General features: G+C 35.8%; 1 protein-coding gene across 1 annotated transcript; it reads left to right on the forward strand.

Moving 5' to 3' along the window:
- The first annotated feature begins 424 nt into the window (after positions 1 to 424).
- PON2 (paraoxonase 2) lies at positions 425 to 21,157 on the forward strand. Its single transcript, XM_011364645.2, has 10 exons — positions 425 to 461; positions 1,462 to 1,552; positions 3,798 to 3,868; positions 9,783 to 9,838; positions 13,952 to 14,117; positions 14,695 to 14,821; positions 16,303 to 16,503; positions 18,969 to 19,050; positions 19,786 to 19,914; positions 20,544 to 21,157. The coding sequence occupies exons 1-10, from the start codon at positions 425 to 427 to the stop codon at positions 20,700 to 20,702; spliced, it is 1,119 nt and encodes a 372-aa protein (XP_011362947.1). The 3' UTR covers positions 20,703 to 21,157.
- The last annotated feature ends 820 nt before the right edge of the window (positions 21,158 to 21,977 follow it).

A 21,977-nucleotide genomic window follows, 5' to 3' on the forward strand; every position in this document is an offset into this window, starting at 1 on the left:
GAATTCATTTCTTAGCTCTACTATATACCTTAGACCTTGGCTTTTTATTTCACCTTTCTGTGTCTCAGTGTCCTAAACTATAGGATTGGGATAATAATACTACCTGTTCCATAGTGGGACTGTGAAACATAAATGAAGTCATTCTTATAAAGTGCTAGAACAATGCCAGACACACAGTAGGTGTTCAGTAAAAGTTACCTGCAATGACAGTGATGTGCAAGCAGGAGTTCTTGGACTTTTTATGCCATAGATCCCTTTGGCAGTTTGATGAAGACTTGACTCCTCAGCATCATGTTTGTAAATGCATAAAACAAAACACATAGGATTACAAAACAAACTTAAATACAATTTAAGTTATTACTAATTTAAATACTTGAATACTGTTGCTAAACTATTTTTAAAATCTAATGTATGATATAATAACATGGGCTTCTTTATTAAAGCCTTAAAGAGATCTAGAGGTAAGTGAATGTCTAACAGTAGATATTTTGAGATAGCAGTGAGTATAAATGGTATTCTGAAATATTTAAAACAACTGATATGTGATATAACAATGTCTATTTCTATTAATGACAGAGTTAAAGATGCTAATAATAGAAAGTTCTATGGTTTGTTGCCTACACTCATCATCAAAGGAAATACTCAATTTCTGTTAGAAGTTTATATTAAAAATGTATTTTTCCCCATTTAAGTTCATGGATCCCTTAGTTTTACCCACAGACTCCTTGAAGGTCACTGGACCTCAGATTAAGAACCCTGATGTACACCTTTTTAGTGGCCATCATTTGGGGAATGATTGCTGGCTAAGCTGAAGGTAGGCAGTGTATATTCTTTCCTGTATTATGCCTATCATGTACTTGTAACTAAAAGGAAAATAACCTAATGTTAATGAAAAATAAAAGTTAGAAAAACAAAACGATCCTAGAACAGAGAAGGCAAATAGCTTTCATCTTAAGTGTCCATTTTAATAGACTGGTAGCGTTTGCCTGGAACATTGTGTCTGAGGCTAGCTCCGGGTTACAGGGAAGCATGCTGTGATTGATTACAATATCTACATGACAGCAGAGTGGCAACAGCCATGCCATCTCTGACCTAGTCCATCATAAGCATGCGATGGACATATACTGTTAAGGGGCAAGGAGGCTGTAGCAAAAATATCACTTATTTGTATTTGTACCATTTATCTTTTTTTTTCTTAGCATGAATGCATTTAAACTTATTGATTTGCTAGTCCAAAGAAGTTTGTATAGCTCTCTCTTGTATATTCTCCAAACTTCCTAGATCTATTATCATTTAGGAATGCTTTCAGCTGCAAGGACATACATCAAATTAATGGTAGCTTATACAAATAGGGGCTTATTTTTCTCACATGATTAAAGCTCTGTAGGTGAGTCATTTTAGAACTTGTCCATTGAGTCGATGATTACATCAAGGAATAGGTTCTTATATTTTTGTTCTTAGATCCTTTGCTTCATGACCTCATACTTGCCATGTTAAGGATGCTGACTAGTTATCGTAGTCCCAAGCACTGTATATGTGGTCAAATCATAAAGTAGGGAGAAAGAGTGATGGTATTTAGCTCTTTTCTTGTCTCTGCCTTTTCTTTCAGAAACAAAAATATCTTTCCCCAAAGCCTGGGTCATATGATTATCCCTAAATACAAAGGAGTCTGGGAAAGCAAATATTTGGCTTGCCCGCCTCTGCAATGGAATGGTTCAAGGAAGGAAATGGGTGAGAATGGCTTTAGGTTTGTCAGCTGATAGGGTTTGCCATCCTGAAATCCAGAAGTCCATCAGAGAGTAGGGAACGAATAGTCCTGCCAGGCAAAAAAAACAAAAAACCTAGCAGTTTTCTACTGAAAGAATTTGAAGCTGTTGATGGGCCACAAAGGATGGAAGCAAAATCCTCTCTTTTATGAAGGAAAGACAAAAAAACAATATTTGATTAACTAGAAGTTATGCACAACCCTTATTTAACTTCAGTTTTAATAGCAATCAGTCTGCATATCTAGAAATGATATTGTACAATTACATCAAGATTGTTGACCTATTAGCAAAGCGTAATTATCAGTCACTTATGCAAACCTAGGTGGACTCTGAAAAATACCCCATATTAAACTGTCCAAATACATCTGAATTTTATTTTATCCATATAGTTTATCTCTGGAAAAGGTAGATGATAATCATCATTATCACTGTTTTTGTATAGTCAAATGGGCATAATAGTAAGTTGCATAAAATTGAAACCCAAACGAGTGATACGGAATCTTGATGAAAACTGCTGCTGTGACCTACTGACATATCTACACCTTTTTCTGGAATCATATAATGTCTGCAGGACCTCAAAGGTCATCTGGTCCCATCTTTATTTCATGGATAAAGAAGATTGAGGCCTTTAGAGATGGACTGACTTGTCCATGGTCATGCAGTCTTATTGCTACAGTATCTACATCACTAATGTTACTGCTGCTGCTGCTGCAGCAACAACCTAAGTATACATGTTTTCCCTTGAAATCTCTCCTGCAACTCGTAAATGTGAGAGATAGTGTATGTTTTGTTGCTTTTTTTATATTTTATTTATTTAAAATTTTTATTCCATCTATATATTTTACATATTTATTTTATCCATTTATTTTTATTTTATTGCTTTATTGATGAATTGTTTCAAGAAATTTAAGTTCTTGAAATTTAAGTTTTTTAAGTTTTCTATTTGAGTTCTATGATTCCACATACATATGGATTGACACTTTAATTAGAAACTTTATGTACGATATGCATTGACAGCATATATAGTAGTTGCCGCCACCTGTTGGTGATTCTGTGTAACCCAGGCCTAGGCTTTCTTCCATTTTGTTGAGAAACTGGAAGGCTTCCTCATATTCAGTGTCTAGAAGTCAGAAGCTGTCAAGGATGTGAATAAGAGAGAGACAAAATTGTCCTTTGGTCTCTTAAATGACTGGATATGTGAACTACTTTGGAAAATGTAAACTACTCTGCGAGAACTATTATTATTTTTGAGTGTAGAGAACAGAAAGAGAAGGTGAGACAATGAGAGAAGAAAGGCGAAGCCTATAGTATGTGGCCTTCAAAACAATAGATCCCACATGCCTTTGCCCAAACACATCTCTGTGGCCCTCTACTCTAGGGTAGGAAGGAAGGGGGAAGATATTTTACTAGAGCTCAACATTTTCTCACTGTTTCTCCACCTTGGTTTTTGTGACACAGCCATAGCAAGTAGTTTTGCTAAAGTGGGCGGCGCTTTATCACCCTAGTAAATATTGTCTTGGCGATGGGACCTTCTCCACTTATTTCTTAACTTATTTCTTAATAACTATTTGTGGAGTGTCTTCTGTGGCTCTGAACAATGCCGTTTTCTGTTGGTCCCCTTCAGTCACTATGTCATCTTGCAGAAGGCTGAGCATTTCTCAGCTCCCCTGGGTCCTCAGAAGTGAGACAGGGCTCCTGGTTCTGCATCTGGAGCTCTTCCCATAGCACTAGAGCTGCGAGAAATGTGACCTGGTTCCAGGTTTATATTTGCATAGGAACCTGCATTAGAAGTTTTATTCGTTGAGTTATTGATTTTCTTTTACAACCCATGTTCACCTGAAGACTTTGTGGTATATATTTTTATTTTAACTTCATTTATGTGCTGTTTATATTCCTACTTTTGTCTTTCTATCTTCTCTTTGCTTTAGATTTATGCTGTATTTTCTGTGTGGCTAATAAGCCTATTTAGACCCTTCCTGCAACAAAACAGGGAATGCATAAACAGATAAATTTTTTTTTTTTTTTTAACAGGAATCGACTTAAAGCCTCCAGAGAAGTGGAATCTGTAGACCTTCTAAACTGCCACCTGATTAAAGGCATCGGTAAGCATGAGAAAATGCTCCTTATACACCTTATATTTTTTGGCCGCCAATGCTCAAAAACTAATTTATAGTACTTTGGCATGCAGTTACTGTTTATTGAGGGAAAAATCACATTAGAGCAACGAAATCTCTCAACCAACTTCTTCTGATCTTGTGCACCCTGTATTTCTTCTCTTTTACTCTTACTGCACTTTATTAATTATTTGTATAATCCTATGTTTATTGTTTTATTTCTTACTTGCTTAATGACTTTTCTAAATTGTTTTTGTAAAGTCTGTATTCTTCGTCATATGTGGCCACCGAGATCTGTGTCTCATTAGCTTAGTTGTCAGCTAGTGATGGTAAGACAGAAGGAAAAGAAGTTGTAAAATGGAAAATAAAATTTTCTCAACAAAATCTCTATCCCCTACAGAAATAACCTGAGATGAAGTGTCTTTTTTATCCTTCCTGATATTTCCAATGCAAATACAAAACAAAACAAAACAAAACAAAAAACAAACAAAAAACCCAGGTATACCTCAGAGATATTTGTAAAAAATAATAAAACGAGGTATCCTATATATGCATATACATCCACATCTATTTTTTCACAAGTGGTAACTTAGTATATATAAGATTATATTCGGCAACCTGCTTGATTCTGAATGCAGTGTAAACAGCATTCCACATCAGCACATGTAGGTGTACCTCATTCTTTTTAGTATTAGCACATACCATGATTTATTTAACTAATTTCCTCTTAATGCACATTTGGGTGTTTACAGTTTTTTGCAAGTACAAACAAAGGAGTGAACATTGTAGTACATATAGCTCTGGTATTTGTCTGTAGGATAAACCCTTAACAATGAGATCGTTAGCACATGTGTTTAAAGTTTTGATAGTCATTGCTATATTGCCCTCAAATTGGCACCACACATAAACCGAATACGTCATATTTCTAACCACATTCTCTCCAGACGGGGTTCACAGTGCTCTTTTAGCAAAAACAAAGTAGTGATCCTTCTTGATCACACACAAGAAGATTTCACTTTCATGAACCCTATCAGTTTTCAGAAGAGCCTTTTCCACTTCAAAGTTTCTTTCCGGTTCTGTAGTTGCCTCTCCTTCTTTACACATCTGTTTCCTAGGCTCTCTGTCTCTTTTTTTACTGTTACTACTTTTCTACTTCTCCCAGTCCTGTCTCCTTTCACCTGGACTCCTTGGCCTCTTCTTTCTGCAGCTTCTCTTTGTTTCAGTTGCCCAAACATTTGTCAGGAAGATACAAACTCAGTATCAAATACCAGACTGACTAGAGATGTGACAGATAACACAGACAATTCAAGGACTAACGTCTGGAATCCCAAGAAGCTCAGCCATGCATCCTGCCTTCTGGCTGCCGTCGCAAAAAGTCCCCTCAGAATTGGTCACTAAACAAAAGCCAGCTGGCATCCGGGGGTGGGGGGGATGTTGTACAAGATCGAGAGGTTGAGTCAGTGATCTCTAAGGTTACTTTTGCTACTGAGTTAATAATTGTCAAATTATTAAGCAGCCCTTGGCCTTGTGAAGCCTACCTTCTGTGAATTCAAACCTCAGAGTAGACAATAGGGCACAGCCTGGCACATTACAGGACAGACTGCCAAATGTATTACTGTTACAACTTACTGGGATGAAGGGCTCCTGGGAGAAAAACAAGCCCAACAACATTTGTATTCTGAACAAGCGTCTGTCTGTATTTGTGACCTTTATGTTGTGACGTGTGTGAGCTGCTGTCTGGAATTGGAAAGAATGAGGAAATATGTCACCTATGGCCCCTTTTGTGAAGTGTTTAATGCCTCTGAGGCACTTCAAAAGGCAACAGAGCGAAGGCGATGAGTGATTAGAAGCACATTTGGGATACATTTTTAGATCTAATTAGAATTGTGCCTTTTTTTCTTTCTTTTTTTTCTTCTGCTCTGTGGTTAGCACACGCTATACGAACATTTGTTGCATGCTATGTTATTGATGCATAATGGTTAATAATAGCTTGTGGTTATATGTTTTTAACAACAGTTGCTTATTCAGTGGTCTTTGATTACAAGGAATAACAGTGGGCTGGGCATACTTTCTCTTATAGGCAAAAACAACTTCTTATGATATGCAGCAAGAGTAGAGAGGGTCTCATTTTTAATTTCCACTTTGAAAAGAGTAGTAGCCATGTACTCGAGGTCAAGGAATCCCTCCAAGAGGTAAGACCACTTTCCCTTCCCCTCCACTTCACACACACGCACACACACTGCAATGCCACATTTACCATGACTGAAAACGAACTCTTTGCAACTCTTGGGTGCTTTATGCATATCATATCGTCTTATGTATTTCTGTTTTAATGATAATAATCATCTACCACATATCATACAGGATATGTACCTTCTGTGGGACAGAAAGTAAGTTCACTATTTATTCCATTTTCGTGTTTCTTCTCAGTGTATTTTATAGACAAAAACTAAACTTTTACGCACCCAAGATTTGGAATAATTTCAATATCTAAATAATAAAAATTATAATGACAAGAGCTAGTTAGCTTTATTTGAGACTTAAAAGTTTAAAACATTTTCTAAATGTCTTTGAAAATGCTGGCATTCAGAGTCCTGAACTAAAACAAAGTTTTGAATGTGTTGTCTCTTTTGAGTTAATTAACAACTTTATATACTTGGCAATCAAGATCTTTATAATAACTGCTGCTTGGGAGATTTTAAAAAACACCAATAAAGTTTGAAGCCCTTGTAATGAAGTACTTTACAATCTATGAGTAGGAAGAAAAAAAACCCACTGCTGTGAGACAGGTATCTTTTTTCTTTTTTCTTTTTTCTTTTTATAAGAGATAAGGACCCAAGGCTTGGAGAAGTTAAGTAACTTTTGCAGTTCTCTTCCCTATATAGTATCATCTCCCAGAGTGATTAACACACATACCTGACTAGCGAACAAAAAAAAGTAGAAAATAATAGGCTACATTACATATCGGATACTCTATTAAGTATGGTAAAGACTGATTTGCTGTTATGACATTATAGTAAATAATTTAGAGAAGAGATAAGTTTATTTCCTCTTACATGACAGTCCAAAGACAAGCAAATGGCCTAGAGTGATTAGATGCTTGTGTTCTAGGTGGTCATTCTGGAACAAAGAGCTGAGGCAGCAACACAACTCTCTGCAACATATTGCTTCCATCTTGGTCCAGGACGAGAACTCCAGTTGTTGCCATCTCCCAGGAGGAAGGAGTAGAAAGAAAACTTACATGAATATTATTTTTATTTTATTTTACCTAGTAGTTGTATCTATCCTGTACCGTCACATCCCATTAACATAAACTTAGTCAAATGACCACATCTACCACTAAGAAAGGGTAGGAAATGTCTGTAGCTATGTTGCCATGAGCCTGTAGCCGAAAAGGAAGAAGGGGACTATGGATGCTGGGGACCAGTTGGCCATCTCTGACCCAGATAGATCATTGCTAAAGGAAAAAGAAGGGATTGAAATCAGATGTGCTAAGCTAGAAGACTTTCTAGAGAAAGGGGGTTTTGAAAGAGGTTCTGAAGGAAAGTACAGGATATGAATCAGTGAAGATCTTGGTGAGAAGCATGGAAGCAAACATTTTGGGGGGAAAGCCAACATATGGAATTGACTGCAGTTGCATTTACAGAGTGAAGTGTCTTTAGAGGAACCAGAGGATGGTTCTGACAGAAAATTCATTAGATGCTAGGTTGTATTTTTTTTCTATGCACTTTTAAGTCAGAACAAAAGGACTCAAGTCCCAGCTTTCCAGGCCGTGACCTTGAAATATTGGCTTAAACTTTCATAGTCTCCATATTCTTTACTCTAAAATAAGAGATAATGGTATTGCTTCCTAGGGTTATGAAAGTTATTTGAAATAATGCATATAAAGTAGTTACAAGGAGTAGTTACAAGGTGCTTGGTAAACAATATGTGTTAGTAGCTGCTACTGCTACTACTACCACTACAACTACTACTACTACTACTACTACTACTACTACTACTACTACTACTACTATTTTTATTATTGGAGAAAAAATTTCTCCAGTATTGACTCCCCTTGCAGTCATCACAACAAAGAGGTGATATAAGATGATAAAAGCCTACTGTAGTAATGGTCATAGAAATGAAGATGGGAGATTAGGCTTGGAAAATAGTCTAAAGATAGCTACAGATAAAATGTATTTATTTTTTTCTTGGTATTAGGTAATAGGATTAAACAGAAAGAAGTTACCATGTAGTTGAAATGAAAATATCTTTAAAAAATATTGTTCTTTTTGATTATTAAAACAATACTATTTGTAGAACATTTTAAATAAAGAAAAATATAAAGAAGAAAATGAAAATCACTCATAATCCTACCATCTAAAGAAACATTGTTAATTTTTTCCTATATATCTTTTTTTCTATGTGCGTAAGCATGTACACATTGAAGTTAAATTATCTGAAATAATTTTTCAGGAACAACAAATTTTAATTAATTGAGCTCCTACTAAATGGATCCTGAAAGTAAAACTTGGGCTAGAGTGTGTGTGTGTGTGTGTGTGTGTGTGTGTGTGTGTGTGGTGTAGAGTTCCCCTGGTCCTTGCTCATTACCAGTTGAGAACCGCTACGGGACTAGAGTCTAGCGGTTCTTATCCTTTTGGGGGTATAGTATCACAGACCCTTTTTTTGAATCCGCTGAAAGTTCAGGTCTCTTTTCACAGAAAATTTCTCATATATACATACAGAAGACATTGCATGGAATTTCAAAAGTTTCATAGACTCTTTGAAACCCATTTTCGTTCCTTAGGGATCCACAGACCCCAGGTTAAAAGCTCTTCCACTATACCATGCTTAAGCTGATATATATCTCCTTTCAGGCAGATGGGTCATCTTTACAAAGTGAAGTTGTTGGCATTTTTATTTTCTTTTACTTTTCTCCACTACAGTAGAGCCAGCGACACTGAAGGCAACCAGCCAAATACGAACTCATGAATCAAAACCAAAATGGCTGTATAGATACTGTTTGTTTTTGACAAACTAGAAATAATCTTGGCGAAATCCTTTGGAGAAGTCTTGCAGGGGGATGATTGAATTTGGTAGAGTCAAAGAATGTGTCATGATTTGGCTTAATCTAAGCCATTTTTATTCCTCCTTTCTTGTGTTTGGGTTTATTATCTGTCTGCAGAATTTACACAGTGAGACCCCTGGGAAGGTCTTATGTCTAATTATTTGCTGTGCCGTGTAGAGGGTACTGCAGACAATCAATAAACAATCAATAGAAATAGTAGCCTGCCTCAGAGACAAGGGTTAAAAGCTTCAACTGGCTTAGGTGCACGGTATTTTGTCATTAATTTTCTTTTGCTAGGTTTTTTGCCCTGTAATTTAAAGCTTAAATTTAAAGATTAAACAGAAAACTTTCTTTGCTTATGAGAACAAGCAGTCATTGTTTTTTAAAGAGGGACTATGTAATCCCAGGTGTTTTTCTCTGTTAATGAGAGAGATGGCTGTGTTTGCTTCAGATTGAATGAGCAGAGAAAGGGACAAGGCTATTTGCATGGTTAACTGACTATGAGCCCTTCATTCTGAAAGTAATATTCCCCTGGTGTCAGTTACTTTTGTACAGACATCTGGATGTTTATCATAAGAGTGTACAGATGTCAACTTTTTCTGTATTATTGCTGGAAATGTGGTGATTACTTGACTTTGATATGAGTAAACATAAAATATCTAACATTTAAAGTCAAAAGTTCACTGCAGGAAGGGATTTAGGCTGACGTTTATTGAAGAGAGTAGTTTCTTGGAAAAAAATCAGAACCATTCCTAAAGATACAGACACTGATAAAGTAAACAAAATCCTAGTTATGCTCTATTTAACAAATAAAATTTGAACATGACATTTATCTATTTCTTGAATTTGCAGAAGCTGGCTCTGAAGATATTGACATACTTCCCAATGGTCTGGCTTTCTTTAGTGTGGTGAGTACTTCTTCCTTTCCCAGCCTCAGTGGAGGAGGTACAAGGGAATTTGACAAGGCCTGCAGAGCAGTAACTTTTAAAATTTTTCACTTTCAAAAATGTGTTCTGAAAAAAGACAGGTCAAACAGGACCTTAGAAAATTTCCTCAAACTTAGATAAATGTAGAGATGAAAAAGTTTTTGCCAATTGATTTATTGCTTTTTATGACCCCACTGCATGGTACTAAAATATTCTGATGCAATCTGTGTTCTAAAAGTTTGTTATTGAAAAAGATATTTTGAGCATTATCGTGAATATTTGCTTCTACATTATACTATTTTAAATACAACATCTATTATACTATTTGCTTCTACATTATACTATTTTAAATACAACATCTACCTGTTTTTCCATTAGATATTCAATTTTGAGCTAATATTCTTGCCATTATTTGTTTTCAAACAATATACCAATACTTTCCCAGACAAGGCCAATGCTTTTTCTTTCTTTCTTTCCCCTCTGAATAGCCTATCGTAAGTGGAAAGTCATCAGCTGAGTTTATTTATACCCTTCACTTGTGCCTTAATTCTTATAAACTGGAAAATAATAACCTTTCTAGGCTTACATTAGAAAAACTTTGAAGTTGACTAACTTGCGTGATGCCGGCCTACACCAATATCCACTGTAATTGGAAGACTGTAAATGGGCTAATGAGGAAGTTCTGACCACCCTCCTTCCCTGGCTTGGGCCAAGGTGAGGGTCCTCAGTGTCTTCATGGGTTTGATTTTTCTTGAGGAAGAAGTATCGAACTTTGAAAGCTGCCTGTAATTATCCTGTTTCCTCTCAGCATCCATTACTTTCAAGCTCTGAGACTCAGGAGGGATCTGAAAAAGTTGGAGATGCTTTAGAAGAGAGTCGCAACACTAATAAAATAGTTGTCAGACTTATGAGAAAGGTGAGAGAACTCAGCTTAGATGAGAATGAGAGTTAGATCACTCTGCAGGCTCCTGATGGTTTTTATATGAAAGACTGTGAGCAGCTGGTTGTTACCACCAAGGTAAAAAACAAATACTGTGGGCTTTGGCAGAAACACCAATATCTATATTAAATTTTTAAAAATACAGTTTAAACAAGTTTCATTTACCTACACAGAATGAGTAAAATTATATTTCTAGAAGGACTCTGAGTTTGCTTAGAAGCACATGCTTGTATATGTCTATAGGCTGAGGAAAAAACGTTAGGAATAATAGTCAAAAATATTCATAACTAGATACGCAAAAATCCTTAGTAAAATTGAAGGCAGTTGCTTTTTTATTTTCATTTTAATTTTTTTCAAAGGAGGTGTTCTCAGAGATTTGTGTAATCCAGAACTCACCTGTTTTAAGATTTTTTTCCTTATCGGAATAAATCTGAATTAGGAGGAGGTCTCCAAGCACGTAAACGTATAGCCATTTCAGCTGAGGGGCATATTACCATCAAAGTGATTTTTAGCATGTTACAGAATTTCTTCTGTTTTTTTTTTTTTTTAATGTAGCCTTTCTTGGTTATATGACTTTCTTTTCTTTTGTCAAATTTAAAAACAATCCCACTTTACTGCTGTTTTGTAATTTCTCAGTATTGTCTCTAATATTGCCCAGAATACTCTCCTTTCTAAATGAATAACTCTTACGTCATGGCAGTTGTTTGTTCTTCTTACAATAATTTTAGTCCATCCAACCCATCCTGTACCATAGTTATGACTTTGACAGTCACCTCAAAACTAACGTCACACTTAATGAGGAATTGGATGACATAGAAATACTGAACTATACACTTAAAAATGGCGAAGATGGTAAATTTTGTTATGTGTATTTTACTGCAAGTAAAAATAAAATAAAATTTAAAAAAAGAGAAAAAAAACAGTTTGATTTGAATGATAGGGAGAATTAAAATAACCGTGAATAGTTATCACCATCCCTGATAGGGCTATCTGTGCATGGAAACCATGCTATTATTTATGGGGTATTGATAAAGAATAGAGATTATTAACCACTGAAGTGGCACCGCCATGAGCAATAGCATAATTCCAGTTTATTCTACTTACTGGGCCTGCCATCCTTAATGTTATGTAATTTGAAAGATTTTTTTTTTTTTAATTGGAGAGAATTTCTGTTGTGTCCAGCTCTGTGCATAAAGTGAGACTTTTTGTACTATTAAATCTGCATAAAGTATGACTTGCAAGATTTAAAAGAGAAAGTCCTAGATTATTTCAGTGAGTGCCAAAAAGCATTAAATAAAATTCAATACTCATTCCTGATTAAAAGCTCCAAGAAAACTAGAAATAGAAGGAAACTTGCCAGAAACCTACAGCAAACATCATTCTTAGTGGTGAAACAGCTGCCTTCCCATTAATGTTTAGAAAAGGAAGAAAATGCCCCGAACACTATAGCCATCAGTAATCTACTAGAGTTCTTAATAATCCATAAAATGAGAAAGAGAAATATGAAGTAGAAAAGAAGAAAAAACTGCCATTATTTTCAGACAGTGCAATCACCTGTTTTTTAGACAATCCAAGAGATCATTTGAACTAACAGGCTATTAGACTTACGAGGAGAATTCAGTGCAATGGTTGGATTCAGTATGTACATATAAAACTCAGTGGCTTTCCCATGCACTAGGAAAAACCAAATAGAAAATGTACTAGTAATAATATTATTATTAATAATAAAAATTCCATTGAGAACATCAACTTAATTTCCAAAATTTACACAGAAATATAAATGAGCAGAAACATTTAAGACTATTGTATAAAGGTAAAGCAATGAGTATGGGTATGGGGACTTGTGAGAGATAGATAGATAGATAGATAGATAGATAGATAGATAGATAGATACACACATATTCACACATACATACCTATATCTAGCTAGCTATCTATAACTCATATTTTATAAATAAAGCTGTAGTAATTAAAAAATGGCATATTGGCGCAAGACTAGACATGAGTCCCCAAACAGACCAATATGTAGACAAGGATCTAGTACATGATAAAGGTGAGATTTGGAATCAGTGGGGAAAGGACAGACTATATGCCATTCACTGATCCAGGTCCTGGGAGTGGAGAGTGACAGCTGTGGTGAGGGTGGAGTCAGGCTGCCATTAATATATGCATAAGTATGTATATATGACAAATGTCGCTAAGTGACATTTGGCACAGATTTAAAGAAATTGAGGGAAGGAACCCAAATCTCTGGGGAGAAAGCACTCCTAGGCAGAGGGAAAAGTGTGTATAAAGGCCCCAAAGTGGAATGTGCTTGGTTTGTTTGACTGACATCTAAGAAGCCACTATAGTCAAAGCAGCACGAGTGAGCATGAGAGAAATAGGAGATAAGGGCACGGAGATGGAGTTTTCGGAGTGGGAGCGGTGAAGGAGGGTGAGCAGGGCAGAACATATAGGGCCTTTAGACTATCACAGGAATTTTTACTTTTAATCTGAGTGAGATAGGAGTTTTGATCAGAGGCGTGACATCTGACAAAATTTGGATACTCATACGAGACTGGATTTCTGTAGGGAGTTAAGGACAGAGGCAGAAAGGCCAGTTAGGAGGCTATTGCCATCATCGTGGTGATGATTTGGACCAGGGCAGTCAGGAAGGAAGTGGTGAAAGATGTTCACATCCTTATGAAGGGATATATTTTTGAGGTAAAGTCAACAGGATTTGCAGATGGATTATCCGGATATAGGGTGTGAGACAAGGAGAGGAGTCTTGACTGACTCCATTCACCAAGACTTCTGGCTTTGTAGAAGCAAAGTGCAGGCTGTAGGCTTGAGGGTCAACAGTCCGTTATAAACTTTCACTTGTCCCTGCCCTCAACTCTAGTTGGTATCTCCGAGTCCACCAACTTTCTAGTTACCCTCTGAAGAGACACCACTAGTCTTTTGCCTCAACTCAGAAAAAGCATTTATTATTCGTCTTTCAGCTTTTCAGCTCCCAATTATTAATTTTTCTATTGTCTCCTCTCCGCTCTCGTGTTTGTAGCTTTATGCCACCACTTTTAACCATAGTCTTTATTTGTCATTTATTTATAGTTCCCACTTTAGTCCATAAGAATACTTAAGCTTTTATTTTTAACTTTTTCCTCTGTTTTGACAAGGGTCTAAAATATCCAGGACTCCACAGTTTTGCACCGGATAATCCTGGCGGAATACTAATGATGGATCTAAAAGATGAAAACCCGAGGGCATTGGAATTAAGAATCAGCCGTGGGTTTAATTTAGCTTCATTTAATCCACATGGTATCAGCACTTTCATAGACAGCGGTAAGAGCTGATGAGCCAACATTAAGAAACTTATAATAATGGTTTTTAAGTGCCTGAGCTATATTTCTGAATACAGTGGAAATTTTTAAATTCGAAGAAGAAAATAGATTCAGATCATACCTATCCTAGGAGAAGAACAATTAACTCATGAATTATTTCTGTATTCTTCATACAAATAAGTTGATCATTTGCCTGTTCAGCTAACAGTAAGTTATGCTCCCTTTGAAATTTCTAATAGTTAACACTTGAAAGAACATTTAGCTTTCATAACCTTTTCATAGACCTATGACCATTGCATTAAAAAAAGAGCTATATTTCTGAATTAAACTATAAACATATTATTCATGAATTCTGTATGTGGAGTGGGAAACATTCTTTTTTAAAGGTCAGGGGACCAATGATTAGAAATAACACCAGACAAACAGTGATGAGAAAGACAGGGAAGAAGGATGATCCGTTAGGTCGTCTAACAGCTTAGACATTCAACCTTTCCTTGCCCATGGTATTTAAATGTCAGTCTGCCCAGAGGTCCTATGGTTATGTCTTGTAAATTAACTCTGTTCTTTCAATTTTTTAGATGACACAGTTTATCTCTTTGTTGTAAACCACCCAGAATTCAAGAATACAGTGGAAATTTTTAAATTCGAAGAAGAAGAAAATTCTCTTTTGCATCTAAAAACAATCAAGCATGAGCTTCTTCCAAGGTACTTAGTCCTTTTGTTCACTCTCCATTTTATCGCTAGCATTTTCAGATTTTCCCCATGGTGGTCCCTTCACCTTTTAGGAGAGTTAACACACATATTTGTGTGTGTGTGTGTGTGTGTGTGTGTGTGTGTGTATAGTTTCCTTGTAAAGCAGGGAAAGTCAGTGCCCCTCATTAAATAATTCGTGTTCTCTGCGGACTCCCTTGAGAAATGATGAAACGCTGGACTACAGGGGAGCTGCTCTTCAGGGCCATCTGGGAGTAAAAGACAAACCTCACCATTTTTCCTGCTGTCACCCTCCATCTCAGATGACGCATCACCCAACTAACAATGATACCTTACCTGCCAAGGAAGAGTAGCCTGCTTTACATGGAGTTTGTATGTTTTGCACAGGACTAATGCAAAGTGCTTTCACAGGGTTAGTGATATCTGTGAGCTAATGGCCCTGCAGATTGGAGGGATTCAAATTGGAAGTGTGTCGCTACCACTTCAAGAATGCAGAGCTGGTTGATAATGTGGTTAAATGAGAATCATGTGTACCTCCCCGACTCAGCTTGCATTAGTCTACTGCTTCTTTAAAGTTTGAACTTGATGAATATTTTTAATTTCTACTTTCCTATCTAGAGAAGCATGTAACTTCTAATCATTCTTCCAGAAATGCACTTTATAATAAATAGGAATGTAAATACCACCCAGGCAGCCTCTGCATGATGGAACTCTTTTGGAAAGAAGGGACCCACCTACCCTGTAGCTCTGTTTTTTATTTAACAAAGGAGAAAGTAGTGCTTTCAGAAATTTTTGCATTGGGTAATTGGAATTTAAATTTAATAACACCCTTGCCTAACTGGTTTTAAAATGTAATTGTTTTTAGCATATAAATCTCTCACCTGAAGCATCGTACTATGGCAATTTCATTATCTGTCTCTGCAAGTGTTACTGAGTGCCTGTTCATTCTTGGCTGGTTGACTTTGTGAATCAGGTAGAAACTGAACAGTCAACCTTAGTCTGACTAATAACCAAGCAGAGAAACTCAGGAAAATCTGGCAACTGAGTAAATGGAAGCTTAGGCAAATGTTTTTGGCTAGTTGGCAAATGTTATTGGCCAACTAGCTTGCCAGCCAAGGATGCTCTGTCCAGCTCTATACTATAGATAGCTGTGTCCCTACATGTTGTGGTTAAACCCTACATTTCTTGCTGACAAAAAATATACTTTGGCACCAAGTTTCTTTTTTTAAATAATAATCTTGCCTTACTTGACCTGTCTTCAAATTACCTGGCACTATACAAAATGATTCTTTGTCAGATGATATTATAGTAGATTGTATATACTGATAGCCATGGGATTTTAGCTGAGCTTTTCCTGGGAAACTTCTTACCAAAAATTTAAAGCATGTATTGTGTAAACCTTCTGGATACCTAATCTTTAACATGGAGACCAACTGGCTTTTTATTTTTTCTCTCATGTTATTTTTTTCTTTCAGTGCAAATGATATAATAGCTGTTGGACCTGCACATTTCTATGCCACCAATGACCACTATTTCTCTGATCCTTTCTTGAAGTATTTGGAAACATACTTGAACTTACACTGGACAAATGTTGTTTACTACAGTCCAGATGAAGTTAAAGTGGTAGCAGAAGGATTTGATTCAGCAAATGGAATCAACATTTCACCTGATAAAAAGTATGATCCCTTATAAAAGTAGCTTCATTTCTTTTCAGTCATGGTCATGGGCCAAATGCTTTTTTCATTGTGGAAATAGCTTACTTAATATTTTTGGTCTGCGATATATGTAATATTTATATATAAGTGATATGTTATTAAATATACATAAAATCTTTATATATAATATGTAATTATATGTACTATATATTAATATGTAAACATGTTTACATACAATATCATTGTAGAATTTAATTTTATAAATGTAATTTTTAATAAAATGGGATCATACTTATGTATACATTCAAAATATCAGGAAGGTGTTTTCTTTTAAATAAATATATCTTGTTTTATTGGCTGCATATTATTCTAAGGATGATTCTAAACTAATTTAACCAATTCTCTGTTGATGAATATGTAATTTATTTTTTTCTATGTAAAAACCATTTCGTATTTCTCATTTACCCCTGAAATTTATCTAAATATTTTTTTGAGAAAAAAACTCCTGAGGGTAGCATGGTAATACAATAGTTAAATCTTCAGATTTTAGAGTCGTACAGGCCTGGGTTCACACGCCAGCTGGACGCTGGCTAAATGTGGTGTTAATTTGCACATTTGTACAAGTGTTTCTGTTGAACAGACCCTCAAAATAGACCTGTTTGCTCAAAGAATGACTCCTTTAAATGTTAACTTTAATAGATATTGCCAAATTGCCCTCCAAAATTACTCACTATTTTTATATATCCAACCACAGCCTATAGAAAAGATGTTAAATTCTCTATTAACTTTCTCTTTTACTGCCTTAGCACACTGAACAGTTTATACTAGTACAAATATAACATGAAATAAATTTGTCATTCCTTGACAACTAAATGTCTTTATTTTCGTGACACAGTTTCTTCTTTCTTCTTGATTACAGAAAATGAATGTGTAATCATCTAATTTAAATTGTTTATAACTGACCCAATCTAACCTCTCTGGCCAAACCTATTTTTCTTCCCAGCTCTAATCTTTCTGAGAATCAAACTTTCCAATCATTCAAGCTAAAATAATAATAATAATAATAAAGCAGGCTTCAGCTTGAACTCCTTCTCTTTCACTATTCCTATCCAACCTGTGAGCATGTCGCGTTGGTTCTACCTGTGCGTCAATCCTTCACTCTCGCCGCCTTTCCTCTCCATTCATAACTGTCTGGTTTAGTTTCTCATCCTCTCTGGCTAGAATATTACACTTCCTTCCAACTTGTTTTCAGTTTGCTTCCATTTTTTGCTGCTGTTGCCAATTTCGTCTTTGTATATTCCACTGGCCTTTCAGAGCCTCCAAAAGAGGGAGCTGTGTCTGCTTCATCTTTGACTCTTCTTGCTGAGCACTGCCAGGTGCAGAGCAAATGCTGGGTAATTGTTGAATGGAACTGATCACTTGTTATTATGCCTCTTTGTTATTCTAAATATTCAGTGAAACCCAATTGCTTATTAAATCAAGGCAGGCTAAAATTGGACTTTCTTTAATAGGCTAACAACAACCTCCCTTTTCTACCATTTCCATACTTTCCGTGCTTTAGACAAAGAACGTATTATTTTGCAAACATGCCCCTCTCATTCTTGCCCCTGTGCCTTTGCTCACTTGTTTTCTTCTGCCTAAGAGGTCATATTCTCAGATCCAGTCTCCAGTTCCATATCACTGCAGATGCCCCTTCCTTTGTGAACCCTTCTGTCTTCTTAAGAGTTAGATATTTCTTTAGCCTTTAGACCTGAAATAGTTCTTATGGTACCAATCATGCTGCATTATTTGTTGAATGTGTACAAACCAGTCTGATTCTACCGCACTATAAACTTTTCAGGGAAAAGGCTGTGTCTTCTTCATGTTTGTATCTGTCACAATATTGAGTTCATGGCTTTACACATGATAATTGCTCAATAGAACAGTTGCCGTGAAGCAGTCAATTCAATGAGTAAAATTACCATAAAGTAGTCCATTAATTCACCTTTCTTAGATGCAGACAGATTGTTCTGAATAGATACTTAGCTCTTACTTTTCAAATTCTCTGTATGTTAATAAATATTTTACTAAATATTAATGAGATTAATAAATATTCTAGTAAAATGTGTTCTGTACTGTAACATGTAAATAATACCCAGAAATGTCAAATTATATTGTAGAATATAAAAACTTTTTTCTGTACCAAACATGTGTTTATTGTCCATTCAGTAGCAGATATCACAGACTTTATATTCAAAATTTTGTCCTATATTATTTTTCCTTACAAGCCTTTTGAAAAATAATTTAACAATTCCGTGATTGTTGTAGCAACACTGAATTGATTTTGAAAGCTTACTTTTTAAAAACAAATTGACCTTTATCAAGCATTCCTTGAGGGCACATCACTGATTAACTTCTTGGTAGGTTATAAAGACTTATTCTTGCATACTGTGTTAATGAAGCTTTACATTGTCATGGAGCTCTAACCAGTGATCCTTTCTGCAAAGGTACATCTATGTTGCTGATATATTGGCTCATGAAATTCATGTTTTGGAAAAGCATCCTAATATGAATTTAACTCAACTGAAGGTAAAATATTTCTTTTTACATATAAAGTAGACATTATTATGCTTTGAAATCACATAGTTATACTATAATATAGCAATTCCTCACTTAGAAAAGAATAGGGTTGCCAATATTGCTATTCTGGGTTTTTCAATATTCGCATCTTATAACTGGCCAAGTCTCCTATTGCTGGCAAGCATGAGAACTGGCTGTGATTAGATGCAGCAGTGGGTTGGGAGTGATATTTGTCTCAGATTTAGATCCCATTCTCTGCAGTACCGATGGCACCTGATGAATTCCAGTGAGAATTTTGACAATTGAAAAGACTAAGATGAATCCTGAAATGAAGATTTATGCACATTGTCAATTCTTTCAATAATAAATAAAGGTGGGAATTGGGTTCCACACCATTATTATTTTCTTCCTGTTTGACAATACATATTTTAGATTAAGACTTTCCCATTTTGCTTTGAATGAGTTCTTTGAGCTAACTGATCATTGTGCATCTTTTAAGGGAAAAGTAATTCATTTTTTAGAGAGATTGATTATCACCCTAACTTTCTTAGTTTTGAGAGAGATAAAAAGTGACTGTGAACCAGTTTATTAAATTTATTTTAAGCAATATTGGTATTAAAGGGGCGGGAGCAGGGAGATGTTTGTAATTCCCCTCCCCATACGTAGAGGCAGAGAAGGTTAGCCCTAAATTATTTAATCAAGTTTCTCATGCCATTTAGGTATTGACATTTTTTCATTTGGAAGGTACTCAAATTGGATACACTGGTGGATAATTTATCTATTGATCCTTCCTCGGGGGACATCTTGGTAGGCTGTCATCCTAATGGCCAGAAGCTCTTCATTTATGACCCAAACAATCCTCCTTCATCAGAGGTTTTTATACTTTTAGTTTTTCAGCCTTAATTATTCAAGTCTTTTTGGACTAATAATACAATAAACCGTCACGGGGAATGATTTGTTTCGTTCTTTCAAACCAGTAATACAATAAACTAATGTAGTGGTTTTACAATTGCTTTAAGCCAATAATTGGCAAAATTTCGCATTGTTCAAATACTTTTAGAAAGGTAATCTTTTGATGTATTAAATTATGGTGGCAACTAGTCAAAGGCATTTTTACAAAGACATGTGCCCTCCCTATGTGGTATACTGGCAATTTTTTAAATACCTGGCTTATTGTCAGCTCACCACATGACATTACTTTTGTTCATGCTAGAAGTAGTGTGAAGGTAGGCACATTAGTGTGGAAGTACTTATATTAGCACTCAATTACTATAATAGCCCTAAATCCTGTGTTGGCATGAAATAACTAGATGGTTGAAGAAAGTACTTCCTTTGAAGGTTTAAGAAAATACTTTAATTTAAACATTAAAAAAAATTGGTAACTGCTATTTTTCAGCAGCATGTCCTCTTAATCATTGTGTCATTGTGGAAGACAGGGATATTGGTGGTTGAGTCACACAGATGTATGGTGGTTCCATATTAATCCTTTGTATCTCTGATAGGTTCTCCGCATCCAGAATATTCTGTCAGAGAAGCCTACAGTGACTACAGTTTACGCCAACAACGGATCTGTTCTCCAGGGAAGTTCTGTGGCCTCAGTATATGATAGGAAACTGCTCATAGGCACTATGTACCACAGAGCCCTGTATTGTCAGTTCTAAATTGTGCTTTTGGTATGCAAGTGTGCTAACTTCTCTTAACAATTGATTTTCTATGCATCACTAATTCTGAGGGAATTTAACCAGCAAAGTTGACCCAGAAATGTATGAGACTCGTATAGTTAATTTTACTTCAGTAAGGAACAGCCCCATTAGTTCTTACGGCACTTTCGACATAAAAAGAAAATGAACCATTTTTTTAAATGCTAAGTAAAGAAGAGAGAAGAATACACTTTGCACAAAATAAGCCTTACCTCTTTCTTCCAACTGCCAGAGTATAAATCCTACTGAAACAGGGTAGACCATATCTCCTTAAAATATGCTTGACCTCAGCTCCAACAGTGACCACTGTGACTACTCAGAACTACTGATAGATGACATGTTTGGATGTGTTTTACTTACATCTTTGTTTACTATTTAAAAAGTTGGAGTTATATTAAAGACTAACTAAAATTCAAGTTTTGTCTGTGTTTCATTCTCAAGGCATGTCCTCAGGAGGGATAGAAATGTGGCCGCTTCCACGTGTGGTTTCCCTGGGACGGGCAGTCATGACATGGTTAATTTCTCTCATTGAAAGTTGGATATAAATGAGCTCTTTATTTGAATAAAATAAAACAATCAATTAAATATGGCAACTCAAATTCTGAGTATGGAGTGTTCCATTAGCTCTCTTCCTTAATGGGAGCCCACTTTGTATATAAAGAAGAGATAAAAGGTTAGAGTTGGAAGATCAAGGCACCTCCTCATTGAACATAACTATGAACTTCATCAGGAGAGATGAAGTCCAGGGCCACATAGTTAATCCTAGTAACGCTAGGTTCAAGGCCAACAGTGCCTGACTCACAAAAGATAGTTCTTTCCACTCACTATACCTCCTTTAAAATCATCTTAAGCCCTGGAGAGAGATTTTCATGTGTTTCTTTCTACTGTGCCTTATCAAAGCACTTTACTTCTCATACTTGTCCTCATCTTCAGCATCATTATCATCAAAATATTTGTCAATTACCATGTGGCAGACAATGCACTAAAAATAGTCCATTATTATCTCATTTAATCCTAATTACAGTCACAAGGGAGTAGGTATTGTTATTATATCACTGTTAACATTTCACAGATGTTCAGAGTCACCCACCTAGTAAGGGGTGGCTCTCAATCTATTTCTGATGCCATAGGCTGCGCTATCACCATCACTCACTCTACGTGAAGCTACTGCCATGGAACTAATGAGGATCTTGTTATTTACTCTTTTTCTAATGTAAAGTTTCTTCTGTTTATATA

The sequence above is a fragment of the Pteropus vampyrus genome, unplaced genomic scaffold (genome assembly GCF_000151845.1).
Source record: "Pteropus vampyrus isolate Shadow unplaced genomic scaffold, Pvam_2.0 Scaffold4, whole genome shotgun sequence".
Taxonomy (NCBI): domain Eukaryota; kingdom Metazoa; phylum Chordata; class Mammalia; order Chiroptera; family Pteropodidae; genus Pteropus; species Pteropus vampyrus.

Excerpts from the sequence above, each read along its gene's own strand:
- PON2 (XM_011364645.2), top strand. The coding sequence starts at position 425 with ATGGGCTTCTTTATTAAAGCCTTAAAGAGATCTAGAG. Across the intron at positions 16,504-18,968 it reads AACATTTCACCTGATAAAAA|GTACATCTATGTTGCTGATA; the intron begins GTATGATCCCTT and ends CTTTCTGCAAAG. Across the intron at positions 19,051-19,785 it reads TGAATTTAACTCAACTGAAG|GTACTCAAATTGGATACACT; the intron begins GTAAAATATTTC and ends TTCATTTGGAAG.